Source organism: Perca flavescens, chromosome 11 (genome assembly GCF_004354835.1).
Source record: "Perca flavescens isolate YP-PL-M2 chromosome 11, PFLA_1.0, whole genome shotgun sequence".
NCBI lineage: Eukaryota > Metazoa > Chordata > Actinopteri > Perciformes > Percidae > Perca > Perca flavescens.
In genome coordinates this window covers 26,650,493-26,668,916 of record NC_041341.1, presented here as the reverse complement: position 1 = coordinate 26,668,916, position 18,424 = coordinate 26,650,493, and the positions used below count along the sequence as shown (strand labels likewise).

The 18,424-nt window shown below is 38.1% G+C and overlaps 1 protein-coding gene across 2 annotated transcripts in view; it reads right to left on the bottom strand.

Moving 5' to 3' along the window:
- thsd7ba (thrombospondin, type I, domain containing 7Ba) overlaps positions 1 to 18,424 on the bottom strand; it is a 181,675-nt gene that overhangs the window by 41,089 nt on the left and 122,162 nt on the right. For both annotated transcript variants that reach the window (XM_028591769.1, XM_028591770.1), the window contains exons 11-14: positions 16,335 to 16,450; positions 14,916 to 15,048; positions 14,419 to 14,522; positions 5,997 to 6,188 (exon numbers count right to left, since the gene is read on the bottom strand). In XM_028591769.1, coding sequence (XP_028447570.1) covers positions 5,997 to 6,188; positions 14,419 to 14,522; positions 14,916 to 15,048; positions 16,335 to 16,450 — 545 coding nt within the window. The remainder of the gene's footprint in view (positions 1 to 5,996; positions 6,189 to 14,418; positions 14,523 to 14,915; positions 15,049 to 16,334; positions 16,451 to 18,424) is intronic.

Genomic DNA, 18,424 nt, shown 5'->3' with positions numbered 1-18,424 from the left:
AGTCCTGTCCATTATATCTGAGGACTACAGTATTTATAGATAATCATGAGCAGAAAAGTAACATTCTGTAGCAGTTGAAAGGCATGTGTTCCTCTTACACGCTGCACACTGTCACTTTTAATATTTGGACAAGTAACAGATCCAAACTGTCAAGCTGTCATGCTGCTATAAAATCTTTCACATGATTGATTGTCTGTTTCACATCATTGACTAGTATTACTCAAGAGAGCTATGGGGTTCTGTTCTAAACAGCTATCATTATGCTGCTGTCATTGACATGTTAAGTGTTGCTTATAGTACATTGTTAAAAAAAGACAAAGAAAGAGTCACTACTGTCAACACCTCTCTCCTACAGCCCAACACTAACCAAACCAAATAATTTGATAAGAGCATTTGATAAAAGCATTGGCCCCCATGCAGGATTTGCATTGAGTTCATAGTATGTAGTAGAGACTATCCAAGCGAATGGAGAACTGGCTGGACCGAACCCAGCGGGGGTCCTTCGGCAAGACCCTTGATGCTGTCTGCCTACCTCGAGTATGAGCGAAACCACAGGAGAGTCATAGCGGCTCGGACGTTGCCCGGGTCCACAAGGTGCAAGTCAGGTGTTAGGGAATCAGGGCAACCTGATGAGAAATGGGCTACTGGAACAAGAACAAGACATTCGTGGACTAGAGGGGAGAATATGGAACTACTGGAATGCTACTACACTAGTTTCCCCAAGGAAAGGGGTTACATCAAGAGAATGTGGGCCCAATGGATACTTAAAAACCCAACATCTAAGTTAACCAAGAAACAAATAATATCCACAGTCGCAGACTAATATCACAACTACTAATATCACAACTAGAGATCGATGAGGTACAACAAAGATGACAGCCCCCCGCTGACCTTGCGTCCTGGTTCCCTTTGCCGTAGCAAAGCAAAGCTTTGTTGTAACTCTTACAATCCGAGGTTGGAAATAAAAGTGCTAACAAAATTCCTGAGCCATATGGAGAGAGAGAAAGACACACACACACAAAGCCTGGTGAATGAGTTGCACTGCAGTTTTGCTAAGCCTGCTATATTTGTGCATCCCTATTTATTTCATGGATCCTGGGTGTCCTCGGGCTCCTGTGTGCCCAGTGAGCAGCCCATCTGTTTCTTTAGTTGCAAACATTCCTCACAGAGTGTGAATTTACTGCCATCACATGGCAATTCACCAACAATCTGTTCAATCTACGCCACTGTTGGTGGTTGATTGTAGAGTGCAACTTAACTTCACTTTGACAACTACATTACTGGTGGAAGCACCATATAGACCAACAGGCACCACAAACAATCTGCATTCAAGTCTGTAGTATTCAACTTGTTTTACCATTATGCATTTGAATTAAACATAATTTTCAAAATGATCTCTATTTAATATTTGTTGATCTGATGCTCCATTAGCAGCCATAATACTTTGCAGTCTTCTTTGTCTCTGTAACACTGCAGAAGTGTGCTGAAAGGATATGAAAATGTGGAGTGAATGAAGGAGCTTTAGCTTACTGTGGAATGTCAAGGCCACAGATGAATTAGCTTGACAAAGATATCAATAGATAGACAATAGATGATTGATGTCCCCTTCATGGAAATGCCAACATTAACCTTTCCTCCACTTGGTGTCCGCCATTGGTCTCACTAAACTGATAAAAACATGATGGATGTTCTACAAAAACTGTTGATGCATTATCATGCTGTATTTGCAATTCTTAGTTTTAATAGTTGGTCATACTGATTCATGAGTATTTGTTTACTGACTTAAATCTCAGAGTGAAACACATAAGCACAAAAGAGCATTTATGACTGTGTCAGGCTACTAACCAACATGACCCGGTACTTTTCAGTACAGTAGGGTTTACCATGGAGAGTGACACACAGAGGGAATTTAGGACTTGAAACCATCTTCACAGCTGACAATAACAAAAGGCCAGCTTAAGGCAGGCATGATGTATGCTGATCAAGTGGCAACCTTGAGCCAATGCAGAAGTGCTAAAACTGCAGTGCCTGAATGGGTCACTTGAGGCTGGCTCCAAAAGGGAGTCAGTCGTCTTAGAACCCCCATGTTAAAATGCCCAACTTTACAGCAGAATTAAACATGTTTACAGCAAGCACAGGCTGTAGCCTTCATTCGGCTGACCTCAGCTCCATCCATCCTGTCAGGCAATGCCAGGATGAAAACTGCCAAGAACACTGCATAAATGAACATATTATTAGACTTTACATTGCTACATATATTTTCTAATTCCACAAATTTGGCTTACAATACAAGCCAACAGTCCCAGAACAGTCATTTCATAAAAAACAAGTCTCTCTATTCTGTTGTAGCCCAGCTCTCCTGTAACATAATGTCTGATGCCTGTAAAATCCATATACTGTGAGATAGGTGCATAATAAATCTCAGACAAATCTTATCCCAGCCTAGTGCTTTACCTTCAGTTGTTAGAACTGAACTTATTTTCCCCACTTTTCTTGGACCTTTAAGTAGATTTCAACCAATTAATTACTCAATCAATCTTTATTCATATGACATGTTTAATAAAAGTTTATGAAATTACAATTAATCAATTAGATGAAATAAAACAATTTAATACCAGTATATTATAAGACAATTTAAGAGTAGAAACAAAACACAAAGTAGAGAATACACAAGAGCAAAGACAAAACTGAGCTATAAAATAAAATAAATTTAGTTCTCTTATAGCAAATTGACCCCATTAGAACTACAGTATTTCTTTGAAAGGCCAGGCTAAAATGATACACAGGAGGTACTTAAAGGCTTATTCTGACAAAGAGGAGAGTCAGAGGAATTTAGAATGCTTCAGTAACAAAGCTGGATAGTGTAGCTAAGACCATTTATCTGCAGTTAAGCTCTTACAGATACACACACAAACTCTGCTCCCTGATGTGTGGCAGAAATAATTCACAGAACTTAACGTTTGAATGCCCAAACAAAATTCAACATGCTGATTGAGAAGAAGAAATTAGCTACAACTCAATACTTGGCAATAAAGCGACAGGAAAAACCCATTTATGCGTGTATCATTTTCTGAAAATTTTACCACCCAAATCAAGTCGTCCTTTATTCTGAAAAAAGAATCAGATTCAGATTACAGCAGCATCTGCATAAATGTAATTATTATAATAAATTTAAACATCAATAAATCATTATCCTATTACTGTGAAGACATCAGTGTAATTAATATAAACAAACTAGAAGGCTATAATCCTTTATGCTGTTTTTTTCCAGAGTAAACAGAGCTAAAGTTTTGTTTACTAAGAATGAGGTTTTAATTTTGTGTTTTGCTGATATATGGTAGAGAGAGGCTTTCACTTTCCTCTACCATGATGTCATTTAGCCTATTCATTGTAAGTATATATGAGAATCAGTTAAAGATGATATATGATTTTTCATAATGTTACATGTAGCACTTACATGTAGCCAGCCAAAAAAGAAAGAAGAAAAGTTATAATGTGAGTCTACTACGTAGTCTCCAAACACATATTGGGCAAGAGGCAGTAGAGCTGCACAAATGGTGTGTATTCTTAACCCTGTCTCCTATAAATTACATCCCCACACAATGAAACTGCATTGTTCAGTCATGTATGGAAGGAAACTTTTTCCAGCAACCAGACCATATTGTGAAAGGGTCGCTGTTTTAAACAAGTGGTTAACACTGTGAATTGAAACAAAACCACTTTGTTAGGTTTAGAAAAAGATGTGGTTTGGGTTCAAATAAGTATGTTTGTTACATCCTTTTATAAAAAAGGCTTACACATAAGTTAAGTTAAGGTATGTTACAACATTACACAAGTCAACTTTGACAAAACAATAATTATACATACAAAACCGAGGAATATCTGTCATGATGTGCTTTGTGCAAACTAGATAATTAAATTCCTTTTATTTTCTGTTCTCTATCTAACTTTTCTATGTAAAATCAACTGTTAATTGACCGACAGCCTATCTATTTCTGTTTGTTGTATCTGACAAAGGGGCTGGAAAAATTAGATTTTGTCTTCATCCAGCTACTTTCCAATCATGGATAATGTTGGATAATTTGTGGTTTCAGTTATAACAATTGTCTGTATCCAGAGCGAAATAAAAACATTGTGAAAGTGAAAGTAAAAGTATTGTGTACTTAGTCTAGCACGAACAGCTTGTCAATTTCCAACAATATTCCCATGTATTAGTAATTGGTAATTAGGTTTTGTGTTTATACCATTCACAGTATTTGCCAACGATTTCTGTATGAATGTAGTTGTAGCATAGAAAATCCAAGCGACATGCACTGCAACTGTACAGCACTTTGTTAAACAGCCTTTTGGACCATCAAAATTACTTTTGGTTTAGACACGCAGAATATACTGCAATATGGCTCAAGGAGGCTTTTCAACATTGCTGTATTAGCTAAGCAGATGTCTTGGTAAGCTGCCAACTTCCTTAACCACATACTAGAGTGTAAACCTTAAAGTGGATTTGCTTTCCATCAATTTACCTGAAAGAGACATTTCTGAAAATGTTAAAGTTGGCATAAAAGAGTTATACTGTCCATTACGACCCACTGAACATGAACACACAGTCTTCCCAAATAAACCCACCACAGAGCTCGAGCTGATTTCAAGTGTTGGATTCTAGGAGCATTATAGAAGGAGATAGGGTATGTTTACTACAACCCCTCTGGCATTGGATCAAATATTCATGAAGACAAATAGTATCCAGCCTGGTGTGCAACCACAGCATGTAATTCATATTCTGCCATCTGCACTGAAATTAGGGATTACAAGCTGTGAGAGACCTAATTTAGACCTAACATAACACAAAAGGGACAGTAGAAAGTTACAGTAACAGGAATGAGAAAGGAGGTTGGACTGGATTGCGGTATGTATGTCAAAGCCACTAATGTGAGAATGCTTGACCTAAAAATTCCATCATTCCACTGGCAGTGGTGTAACAAATATTTTGTTGCTGTACTTAAGTAAATTTTTCACGTATCTGTACTTTACTTAAGTAGAATCAATAGTGCATGCTTTTGACTTTTACATCGTTACATTTTGCAGCAATTATCTACTCCACTACATTTCTTAAACATTCCGTTACATTTTCTGATCGGTTTTTCCTCCTGCCAAAATGTCTTCATGACTGGCACACGTTTGTCTCACCAGTGAAGTTTAGTTGCCATAGATATACTGTATATGGGGCACCGCCGATCCTTCATCGGCTTACAAGCCGGCTCCGGTGCTCCAGAGCCCGGGCGCAGCGCCGCTGACCCTCGGTTATACAGCCTCCGGTAAAAGTGAAAATGAAAATTTCTCTCCACAGCGTCGTTTACTTCTCCGCCAGGCTGCGTAAAACGCGTTCATATCTTATTTATTTGGCTGGACCTCTTCACATCCACCTCCCCATTCCCCTTGCTTCACACACTTTATTTGCTTACGCTCCCATGGTTAAAAGAAATAAAATCGTCTTAAAATACATCCATGAATAAAACAAACTGCATTCCGATTCTAACAACATAAATTATTTCCGTCTTGGTTAGGATAGGAACTTTTTTTAAAAGCCAGGCCTTGTTTGTGGTAGTGGACAGTATGGATACTGTCAAAGCTCCGCATCAAAATAAGTGAACCACCCCTTTGTAAATCACAGGTCGCTAGACACAGTTCCCTCACAGACCAAGGTTCAAACTAACTAACTAACCAACTTTTTTTTCTTTCAAAATGGTAATATGCAAATAAGATTAAGAGAATAAATCGTTATGCAAGTACTTTTACTTTTAATACTTAAAGTACATTTAAAATCAGGTACTTTTTAATTTTACTTAAGTAGGGTTGTCATTGTGGTACTTCTACTTTTACTAAAGTAAATATGTCTTTGGTTATTTGTACTTTTACTTAAGTACTGAGATTCAGTACTTCCTCCACCACTGTCCACTGGTGAAGATGAAACTTCACAATCTGTGAAGAAAAGTCTTTACCTGTAAGCGAGCGCTTTCGACTGCGGGAGCTGCCACATCCAGCGCATTCAGAGAACTTGGACCAAGAAGTTAGAGTGCAGTCATCCTTACAAGCCACCCGGCACTCTCTGATCTGAGGGGGCAAGGGGCCAGCCCATCGCAGGCACTCAGTCATATTGGCCGACTCACCCATCTCCCCAACACAACTGACTCCTGCAAACACAGGGGGAGGCAAATATGTCATTCCAATTATACAGACAATGCACACGTGACAAGATCTCATCCCAACAAGTTGACTTTCAGTTGTTGGTATTGTTTTAAATCTCCCTATATGGTGTTTTATGGTTATCTGTGCCACAGTTTGATTGAGCAGTAACAGGAAGGGACAGGTATATTAATTTATTTTATGTTTGGTTGAATGGTCTCACAAAGAAAAGGTAGCCACAGAATTGTCATTGTGCAAGTCATAGCTGTAAAGAATATCCCTGTGCGGCTTTCATGTTAAAATCTAGCAAAATGCTAATTCAACCTTCAAGCACAACAATTTATCAGACTTTTTTAGACATCTATGATTTATTGAATAAAAACAAGGCATTCATAATAGCAGATTAACATAAAAGCTAAATACTTTTGACAGAATGATGTATACACTATCTAATCAGACGTATTTGATCAAAGAGGGATACAGACATCACGAAGAACAATAACTTAGAACACACAGCAAGGCCAGATGGGTTATTTCTGTTATTAAACACCTGATGTAGAACTCAATTAACTGAACGCAGACTTTTAGTCCAATTAGGTTGCTTTAGATAACTTACCTGATTAAATACCCCTGAACGCGTTTTTTTACATCAAAATGAAAACCTAAGTAAGGCCACTCTTTGTCAGAAAAGACAAAGCCTGTGGTTAATTAAGACAAAAGTATACACTTCAATACAAATTGAGAACAGAAGGCAGGATCAATATGAGAGGTACATCAGAAACACTACATAATAAAGCAAAAGCTTGCCTTGAAAACGTAAAAATTGTCCTTTTCTTTTTTTAAACAAAAAAACCAACTAAAAACCCTTTACTGTGAGCCTCCTATCTTACAAAAACAAGTAAGCATGTAACCCCCACAAGAATGATCTAATCTGTAGCAAGATGCTTCATCGCTTTACATTTAGTTGAAATTAACCTGGTTAAATTTCCTTTCAGAGATGGAAATTTAGATTGTTTTAGACCAAGCAGCACAGTTTATCTCCGCCAGATGTAAAAGCCTGGAGGGGATCATGTGTTTGGTCCTCTGTGTGCGTGCAGGTCTGATTGCTTGTGACTGTCTGTCCGCAGCTAATCTTACATATTACTGGACCCATCAGCCCAATAATTTTTGTGCACTTATATGACTGTAACCTCAAGGACGTCTCGTGGTTGAGGTAATTCACAATTTAAAAAAAAACTATTTTATTGATTGCTCTGTTTTTTACCAACTGTACCAAAAATACAAATAATATGAGTTAATAACATTAATTAAATAAGAAGAAAAACAAAGAACAAATGAGTAGGTGTGTGGATGCTCCTGCAGAGTCTGCTGGCTGATGAGAGAGAGGGAGGTGGAGGAAGGGATGTGTATAGCTTTGTTAGGTGCCACTGATTAGACAGAAGCAGTTGATTGGACTGAAGCTTCATTAAACAAGAAATTAGAGCAAAAGTACACACTACACAGTACATTACAATGTTCAAATACATGGCTTCTCAAGGACACTTTGGGATTTAGGAAAGCAATGTCACCAGTGAAGGATATCCCCCAACCCCCCCAAACACCTTAACGTCTTTGAAGATTCACTGATATACAAACATGCCTTTAATCCATTTTATTGATTTCTATTTGACTTTTAAATTTTGCCCTCTGACAAAAACTGTTGGCTTTCTACATGTCTGCTGAGAATGTGTGGGATGGTCATTTACATACAAGGCCTCTACAAAGGCATCACAAGGGAGATGGATGATAGCTATTTTTAAAGTGTGTTTATGCAACATTCATAATGATAACATTTTTTTTAAGTGTTTAGGTTAAAGAGTGATGTTATTATGATGACCCTTCAAAAGGTTATTTTCCCCTTAACAAACCTGTTTGATAAACAACTAACCATTAACATCTGCTAAAGTATTAACCCAATTTGCACAACTGTGGGAATAATTATATGTCCTTGTTGGCATTTAATTCTGTCCATTATCTGGAATAGTGTTCTCTCTTACTGAACCTACTACCCCAGTCACAACCCCATTCTGTCATCCCCAGTATCTTTTATTAGAAATGCCCAGCATTGCAGGTACAGTATACTGACATTCTGATTTTGAACTGGGAGACATCCATTTTTTACATATTTATTTCAGCTTCTGGTTGCCCAGGCTCATTTGTGTGGCCTTTTACATCATCTCCTCTCACAAAACAGTTTTTGTCACAGTATCTCTGCCACTGACAGGGATCATCTTTAATTATACACTTCCTTAGAAAGGTGAACACTTTGGAGGAGCAGTTAAAAGGACACGCTTTCAAAAGGCTCGTTACTCACCAGATTTTTAAGAATCTTTTCTGTGGCAATGTTGTAGACTTTTAAGGACATGCTTTCAAAAAATCATCAAGTCCCATTTCAATTGATAGCTTTTATTAATCCGACTCAGAACATGTTGCATTGTCTATCCTTACTTCTAATGCAAGTTTTTTTTTATCCACTTTAAAACCCCTCCCATCAAATGGAATCTGAATGGTTATTCAGTCATACTGTTTTTATAATGTTCTTCTATGTGATACCTTGTGAAGAGTAGTGTGGATTGGATTCATCATTAAGTTACATTTTTCTTGCAGCAAAAGATCTTCAACATGACTCATTTCATATTGAATAATTTCAGTTCCAGTTCTACTCAGGGAGGGATATAACACATCCAGCTGGTTATGAGCCACAAGTTGACTGAATTTAGACAGTGTCTTTAGTGTGAAATCCATTGGCTCATTGCTCACTCCAAGTTATTAGCTACAACTTTCACAGGCTTTTCAGAGTTGTGTTTTCTATTTTATTATTTTGGCAAGGTTAGGATTCATCTTCTCAAATCTTGTCTTATTTAGTAACTTCTCTTACCCATGAACTCCGGCTTGTCGGGACAGCATACAGCATGCACCACAAGCCTCAACTCACTCGGTCAGACATTTGCATTCATCAACATGCAGTTTTGCATCCGACATGGGGCCATACACACACTGAGATGGAAGGAAGCATTTACTCAAGCCAAGGGCATGTTGGCTTTATAACCACAAACACATGCTTGTCTGAAACCTGGCCCAGATTCTAACCTTACAGTACATGCCTGAACCAGTGTGTCCAACCAACTGACTGGTCCTGACTTGGCTGAAAATCCCTGGTTGCTATTTGAACTGTTCTGTGACTGCTATTTAAATGCTTCATCATCACTAGCCATCTACCAGTCAGTTTCCCAGGGCTGCACAGTATTTCTACTAAAGCTTCCAATTTCCAACCAACCCTTCTGTACAGAAATTCTCCTAGGAAAGCTATCCCTGGCAACCAGAATTATGCTTACCCCAAGGAAAATAAAATAATTTTCTATAGAGGCTGTGTTCATGGTGGAGACTGTGTTTTCCCCGAAAAAAAAGACTTTTTTGACCCATATTTACGTTTTATTATTAGGTGGTATTAGTAATTATGACAGGATCAAAGCAGGAAGTATACAAACTTTGGGATTGGGGTGGATGGGTCAAACAAACAGGACTTTTCACCCAGAAGATCTGGGTTCATGTCCTGTTTGAAAATAAAGGCAAACAGAGTTTTTTCAACTTTACGGAACAAATGGAACAATGTCACGTTCTGCATCACATGTAACCGGACGTGAAGTAACGTAACAAATGTACAAATTTTAACTCAAACTGCAATATTTTTTTTTGCCTAAACCTAACAAAACTGCAACCATTTCACAACGCTAACGACATGTTACATCGTAATGTTTAGATATAAGGACGGAAAACGCTCCTGTGGGTCGTATTTCCTGCCACCTGGGGGTGCAACTTGGTGGTTCAGTTAACTGAGAATAGGTGACTGTGAGCCGGGTAAGGAGCACCGCAAGCTGTCAGTCATTTCGGTGGATATTGTGGTTAAGTTTAAGCAAGAAAAGGGAGCGTTATACGGCGACAAAAGTTAAGATTAGGCATCGCAACGACTAGTTAAGTTTAGCAAAAAGTTTGTGGTTTGTATTAAGGAACACACATTTCCTGGGTGAAAGTCTTTTGTTTTTTCCGGGAAGCGAACTTCGCTCCCTGGCTTGAAAGTCCTGTGTGTTGACGCCCACCCATCACCCCGACCACCTCCCAAGGTGGCCTGCCCAATGTGGTGCGCCCAGCAAAACAAAACGTGGAAATTATACGAATTACAGTGCTTATCTTTCCGTAGTTTTTTCAAACATATGGTTCATGAGAACGCTGGTATGGTTTGATGCATTTACATCCACCACCCCATGTAGACGCAAACCCCAAATTTAAAAGCAAATGTGGGAAATGCTGTTCACAGAAGACGCAGCATGAATACAAACAAAGCCAATGAAAATGTAAATGGGTAACATATGCAGATGCACACTGAGCGGTGAGGTGTGCTGAAAATGTTACAACTATAGAGGAAGAGTTCGGAGTTATCCTGAGATGTATAACTCTATGAATGTACAAAGGCAGGAGCAGAAAGAGAGGGTCTCGAGGAAATCTCGGGGAAACTGAGTATCTAGTAACTTCTGAAAACAGCTGTGACACACAGAGTCACAGCAAATGTATTAGCAGTCAGACAGCAAACACTTCCATTTGTTGCCAGAAGACAGATAATTCCAACAGTGCTATAGGACTACGTTGTTATCATGTTTTACCATGCAACACTAGGATAGGATAAGGATCATGAGGATCAAAGAATTACATTTTGATATGTTACAATTTACAATCAAATCATTTTTAGATGTTTAATTCATATAATAAGTAATATTAATGTCACGGCTGACATTGGGTCGAGAGGTGGGGTAAATTATTATGTAGTAGTGTCTGTGGTGATTTTCCCGCACCAAATTTGTGAAACTATTTAAGTCAGTCAGCTGCGGTTCGTTTCCCCCGTCTGCCCCATGGTCTGTCCAGGTGAAGCTTGTCACTGCCTATTATGTTGTGTTCCATTGTACCCAGAAATTGAGAACTTCCGATGGGAAAGATGCAAAGAAACGGTATGTTAATCGGGTGCCTACATTTCATTACTGCTGACTCACAAAGCGGTGTGTGCTGGCTGCTCTTCCTCTGCCTCCACTTCATCAGCTAAGGTTATATCACATTCTGCCTCAGTGGCTAGTAGGGTGTTTGTGTCACATTGGTTAGATTGAATGCTAACGCTACGTGGCTAAAGTGGCTAAAACGGGCAACTGTGCTAATGCAGTCGAGACGGCTTCACTGTAGAAACCATCGCGCCATTGTTGACCACGTTAGCACAATTGGCCACGTTAGCTAGCCGTTGCCTCCCCGCTTCTATCATCTCCACGGCTGCGCGAATCCCCACACAGTCCGTATCTTCATCGATGTATGAGCTCATAGCTCATTAGCTCATTTTAGACTAAACTGTTATTAGTGTGGACTGGAGCATGTGAAGGCATCGCGCAGGTTAGAGCTGCCAATCTACCGACGTCACACAGTCGACAACTGCCTGCAATTACATCTTAGCGCCAAAGATGCCGCTACAAACAACCTAACTCAAATCTTACGGCCAACAACTTTAATTAATTAATTAATTATAATTGATGTATTAATATTTTATAAAAAAATAATGGTTTGTTAATGAAAATACAGGTTTGTCGTATATGGCTTTAAAATATTTAAAATAACATGTTTAAGTTTATAAACTTAGACAGTCAGAAAACTGCAGAGGAGAAGGTGACCTATATATTGCACTGGAACAGAATGAACGTGTGACATGATAATGCTGCACAACCGACTTGTTCATGTTCAGAGATATTTGAAGTAGATACCATCTCGCACACCCTTCCCACAGGATGTGAATACTGTACATTAACTGCAGTGAATATGGAGTGCTTGAAAAATAACAGTGTTGAATATTATGCGCAATACTGAAATTTATGTGAAGGAAATCTGAATTCCAAACGGTAAAACAAAAAAGCAAGAGGTGTTCCAAAAGGGAAAACAGAAAATGAAAAAAAAGCATAATATGTAACTGGACTTAAATGTCTGTTGGAAACATCATTACATGGAAATTGCACATGTAATTGAACACAATAAAAGGAAATAAAGCCACATACTTTATATCATCATCAGTATTAATATTATCTAAACCAGATTGTATTATACTTTCTGAGTTTGGGTGGATTATAGTATATAAAGAGCTCTCTCAGGGCAATGCGACATCTTTAAAAGGTCCCTGAATAACAATTGAGAATTCCTGCTATAACTTGCTGTCATTCAATCTTTGATATGCCCTCATCCAATGGCCCCATGCCCCTAATATGGCCATATTATATAACTATTGCGTCTAATTATGCCCCGATGTGACATTTATATGGCCTTTTCCAATGAATTGGTTCAGCCACCCACTGAGGAAAAGTAAATCCTGGATAAATTCTTTATTTGCGTCATATTTACATTTAAATTCACTATTTCTACTGCAAATTCCAAACTCATACTAAAGTTTCAAATGTCACAGGTATTTAACTTAGTCATTTTCTAATCATATTCAAATAGGAAGCTCTAAAGGTCAATGAGGCTTGCTTGCTCTTAACCTGGGAACAGTGCAGACTCTTTTTCCATCCTCACCAAAAAGTCATAGAAATTCACTTGAGAAATGTCATAATTATACTGCAACATGAACAACGGTGAGGGCAAAATGCTGGAAAGTTCTCAAGACGGCACAGTATGCCACTGAAAACTTCACTTGAATCACATCAGAAAATTAGATAGAACAGCCAGTTTGCGATTTATTGAGACATTTGCTCTTCTCTAAACGAGTCTAGAATGAATCCAATTAACGCTCTGGCTGTTTAACGATTTGGGCCAGTGGCAGTTGTCTCCACTCGGAGAAACACAGTTCTTCATGAAGGACAGTAAACAGGAATCTGTACCGTGCAAAAAGCACACAACACATTCACACACTTACAGAGCACAATCAATGGGGTGGTAATCACAGGGATACAGTACTTATGATATGCTGAAAACTGTAATGATTATATCAATATACAGGCAATTCTGCAGACAAACATCAACAACACATCACAATATAACTAAAGAAAATAAAAAGTATTTTCATTAAGTAGGACTCATGTCTTGCACAGCAGTGTGGAGTGGCATCAGTTTCACTCACAGTTTTACAGACAAGAAGAAACTGTTCCTGAGTTCAAATGTCTCTCAATTAATTGTCACAAATTGCGATAGCTGTACCAGTATATCAATATCATATCATATATTTATACATATTGCAAATCTATTGTATGTATTTTTGTTGTAAACAAAGCATTGACTGATGCCACACCACAGCATTTATAGCCAAGTTTCGTGACTGTGGACTGTTGTCCCAGCAATCCACATTCACCTAGAAAATTTACAAAAATATCTGAAGAATAAATGCACCAAAACATAAGCGTCAATTCACAAATGCACCTCCAGTGCACTATACTCTATGTGCCGACATTTAGCTAGGAAAACACATGGCACTAAAGATTTTACAGTGGATGATTTTATAAAATGTGTCTCAATATTTGTCTCCTTTTGGGGGAACCAAGGTTTACTTAAGTCACTTAAGTCACACAAGTCTCAAGTGGCAACGTTTATTTCTGTTAATTAGGAATCCTTTCTGTTTATGGCTTTGTTCTTTGATTTTGTTACATTAGTAATGGATTGTGTCCTCTGAGAGTTTATTTTCATTGTTAATTTGTGGACTATACGTTGCAGAACTCTCTCAAAGTCAGACTTTATGACACCAGAATCTCAAGCCACAAAGTACTTATTCATCAATTCATCAAAGCTCACTGTTGTATGAGCCAAACAAGTTTGTAAACTTAATTGTATGAGTCCATCCACACATGTCTGCATGTATTGTGTGTGTGTGTGTGTGTGTTGTATGTAACAAGGCTCATTGTTTCTTCAACCTGCTGCTAAGATGTGCTTGCGGCCATCTGACTTACTGCATTCATTAATAAGAAACCAATGCTGTGATGAGATCATCAAGACAACAGACGGAAAGGTTCATCTTGTTACACTCTCTGGACAAATTGCCTCCGTCTTTTATGTTTCCATCACTTGCTTGTTAAATGAGCAGTTCTGAAAGGGCTATTAGATCTCATTAAATAAAGATAGTTAATAAATGAAGGAGCAAAGCTTAAAGTGGTGATATCGCAGCATAGGTCTGCAAAAAAACAACACACTTGCCTCTCGTTTCTAAACCATTTCCACAGGCCTCTCCTGGTCCAGATAATCCACGTCGAACAGAATCTGGAACCAAGCTACAGCTGTGCCACTTGTGTGTCCTCCAACTACATGGAAACACAAAGACAGACTTTAGGATGCCAATGTGTTATTGGAACAGTCCAGTGTTATTCTGCGTTTGGTAGTTAATTGGTGATCTGGACCAAATGCAGCCAACATGCAACCTCTATATAGGCAGGGGAAACTACAATTTGTCATCACTGCTGCAATCAAAGGAAACATTGATGTAATTCAACCTGTGCAATTTGTGTAAGCAAAATGTCTAATTCAATTGGTATTTGATTGCAGTGCTGGAAACACGAAGTGATGTGAAGCACATGCAGACACTCAAGTATTTCACTAATAATGCACTCATTCTTCTCACCCTGTGCTAATATACTGCAGACACCCTTATCCTTGGATAGAAAAGGAAAATGGTTGGTTATAAATTGTGTTTTTACCTATACACTGGACACACAGGAAGTGATTCACAGTCTCTCTCTTCATACAGTGTGTCAGGGCACTCTTGACCTCCATTAGCAGACCTCTGAATGATGGTTCTGTATCGAGACTGCGTGGCAGCAGTCGCATTTTCTGTTGAACATGAAATACAATCTTCACAAAAAGGCTGTGTTCAGTGGCAGATTAGTTGCACAGTTGTATTCAAGTGAATGTTTTACAGGAGCAAGACAAAGTAAAACAATTCCCAGACAAATGGCTGACACATAATCTCTGGGACACCAAAGAAATGGCGACACAATATCACCGGTGTAATCTAATATCTCGAAGTTGATCTGCTCCTGATTAGCTTGCCCTTGTGGCTGTGATGTCCTCCATTTCACTGCAGTCTGTTTTCGGACACACCACACTGTAATGGCTTCATTTGGCTCACGCTCCAAGGCTCATTACACAACACTAATTACTAAACATTGAAAATAGTGCAATTAAGAAAGTGATTACATCATCAGCGGACCCAATGGACTAAAGCATATTTACAGAGACAAGATGCTTGCCCGATTCTTTTAAAAACAATTACACACTTTTTGGATTTCCAAGATACTTACAGTACACATATTGAAACCCAATAACATTCCATTTTCCTCTCGATGTGTCAGCTTAATGTAATGAACAGTTAATACTGTCATTTACGCTTAAGTGTAATCATTGAATACACTGGAGATATCAAGGGAGAGCATATTTGTATGGCAACATTTCAAATAGTTAAACCTCTTTGGTGGCATTGTAATAACATTAACATATGTGCCTCATACCTTATGAGGCGTTGCTCATTCTATGTCTTGATACTGTAACTATATGCAACAATTCAAATGTAACTATTGTTTTCATTTTGAATTAAGCGGCTAATTATCTTCTCAATCCATCTTTTCATCTTTAACATATTAGAAAAGAGTTTTCCCAAAATGCAAGTTGACGTATTGAAATGGATTTCTTTTGTCTGACCAACAGTCCAAACTGATTTTTTTTCAGTTCACTACAAGAGAAAAACAGTAAATTTCTCATTTATACTTGAAAAATGTGTTTTCACACATTTAATCAGTTATGAAAATTATTGACCACAGATTTTTTTGTCAATTGACCAATCAATTTACTAACAAATCATTTCACCTCTAATATTAAGTTCCATTCAAGTATGTAGTTAAACAGGAAATCACACTTTCAATGAATCAAAAACATGTATTTTACGATTAGGGTTTTGAATCACTCTCTACATTACTAATTTACTTTTACAAAAATGTTGCCATTTTACAACGACTCCTGCCATTAGTTAGCAATAGTTAAAGGAGGTTTTCTAAAAGGTTGTGGAGCTTTTAGACAGGCATTACTAAATAGAGTTAATTGAAATTAACGAGAAGAGCTACCTGGCATACAAGTTGATGGACAGGCTGTCCATTCACTGAAGGGTGTCACAATGCAGTCTTTCTCGCAGGGAAGCAAACAGGGTCGGACCGATTCTGGACGAGCAGAATCTGAACACCTAAACATACAGACAAACAGTGGTCTTAAATTCTCTTTATCCCCAAGGCGATGAATGATAAACGTCCTTAGTCTTGCTGTTAACAGGACAGTGCAGTGAAACAACTGCCCTGTCCTTGACATCACACATCTCCCCACAGAAAACATGATTGATTACATGTCTCCCTTTGCCTACTTGCTCAGGAAGAAAAAAAAATATATAGTTTTATTACACATTCAGTTGTTTCCCAGGGTACAAATATATGAAAAGTAAACATTTGCCTGCTATTCAAGTGCACAATGTGTCTGTATTTTATGGTTAAAGCTGCACAAATAAAAATGTGTTATATTAACATGGATCAAAAATTAGGATAATGTGAAAGGTGTGGCCTGTATTCACAAATAAGTGCTACGGAGAAAATTATTTTGGATTTCCATCCCGTAACTCTCATCAACCTCATCAGCCACAAAAGTAATCTCTTTTCAGCTAAACATCTCTGACAAACCCACTATATACTACGAGCCAATCGGCAAACAGCAGACAGACAACGTGACATGTTGATGGTGAAAAAAGGGGAGCATGTAAAAAGATGAAGAGACAGGTATTTTCATGAGTTGGCAGAGACCAAAACAGAGCAAAATGGATCCAAATGTATGTTAAAGTAGCTCCATGTAGTCAAATTAATTATATCAGGATAAACACCATAAGATGTTTCATCCCGTTTTTAAGGCGGTCCCAAAACAAACACTTATGTTGCTATTATTTCTCAATTGTCTATATGTATGCCAATCAGCATGTTCCTTGGCAGATAAAAATTGTCTCATGCTTTATCTCTTTTCCTGATAGGAGATTTGAGTTCAGAGTTAACCTGAGGTAAATGTATGTACTTAACTTTTGTTTGCAGGGGACATGTTAATCGACCGCCTTAGTGAATTTGGAGTAGGAAAAATCCCAAGCGTTTTGAACGTCAGGTATTAATTGGACTCTTTTTTCTCCAATTTATATGTCTGCTAGATTCACACATAAATACTTAACTTGCTAACATATATCAACTTCATAGGGTGATATGTAAATGTATATTTTAGCTCCAAGTTAAAATATACATTATAATATAATATACAAGTTGCCAACAAAATTACAAATGAATGGAAAATTGAAGAATGACTTATATGTATTAATAATCAATAACAATAGTCAATAAATAAATACTTGTGTTTGTGGAATGATATGTAATGCACTGAATAGATTACAACTACAAAATGTGTTACCAGGAGTGTGTAGCTAAAAGTAGGGGAAACCAGGTGCATTTATCTCCCCACATACATGAGCAGGGACAGAAGTCTCTTGTTGCCGCCAAGGAGACAGAGTGTTCTAGGAGAAAAAATCAATCAAAGTCCACAGCATGGCTGCTAATTAAATCTGAGAAAAGTGAGGATATGCAAACTGTTTACAAATGAATCATTCCTGCCATGCCAAGGACACCATTACCAGGTTTTAAAGAGCAATACTTTTACCAATTTCTTTGTCTTAAGATAGAAAATAATCACTTATTTTCTCTGTACTAATGCTGCTATATATTTTGTGTACCATAACTATAATGTAGCTTTTGAATGTGTTGTATTTTGCGTGTTGCATGCAATCTTGAAGTGCAGGATTGGTGCAGGATTAAACAACTATTTAAAATCAAATAAGTCATGAGCTTTGATGTCTTCATCAACAAGCAGCCAAACCCCCATCCCCAACACACAGACACACACAGAGGGACATCCCAATTTCATTTTGGAGTGAGTGACTTCCTTTGCCCGACAACAGTATCCAGGTCTCACTAGAGACCCAGCATGGTGTCACATAATACTGACTGCAGAAAGCCAGCACGCACAGGAATGAGATCAAAGTATATGCCAAAGCGTAAGGAGGCAAGATACATAAAACCCAATCCTTCCAGCTATATCCCTCCTCTTCTCTCTCCCTTTTTGCAGTGATGCATGCCAGAGG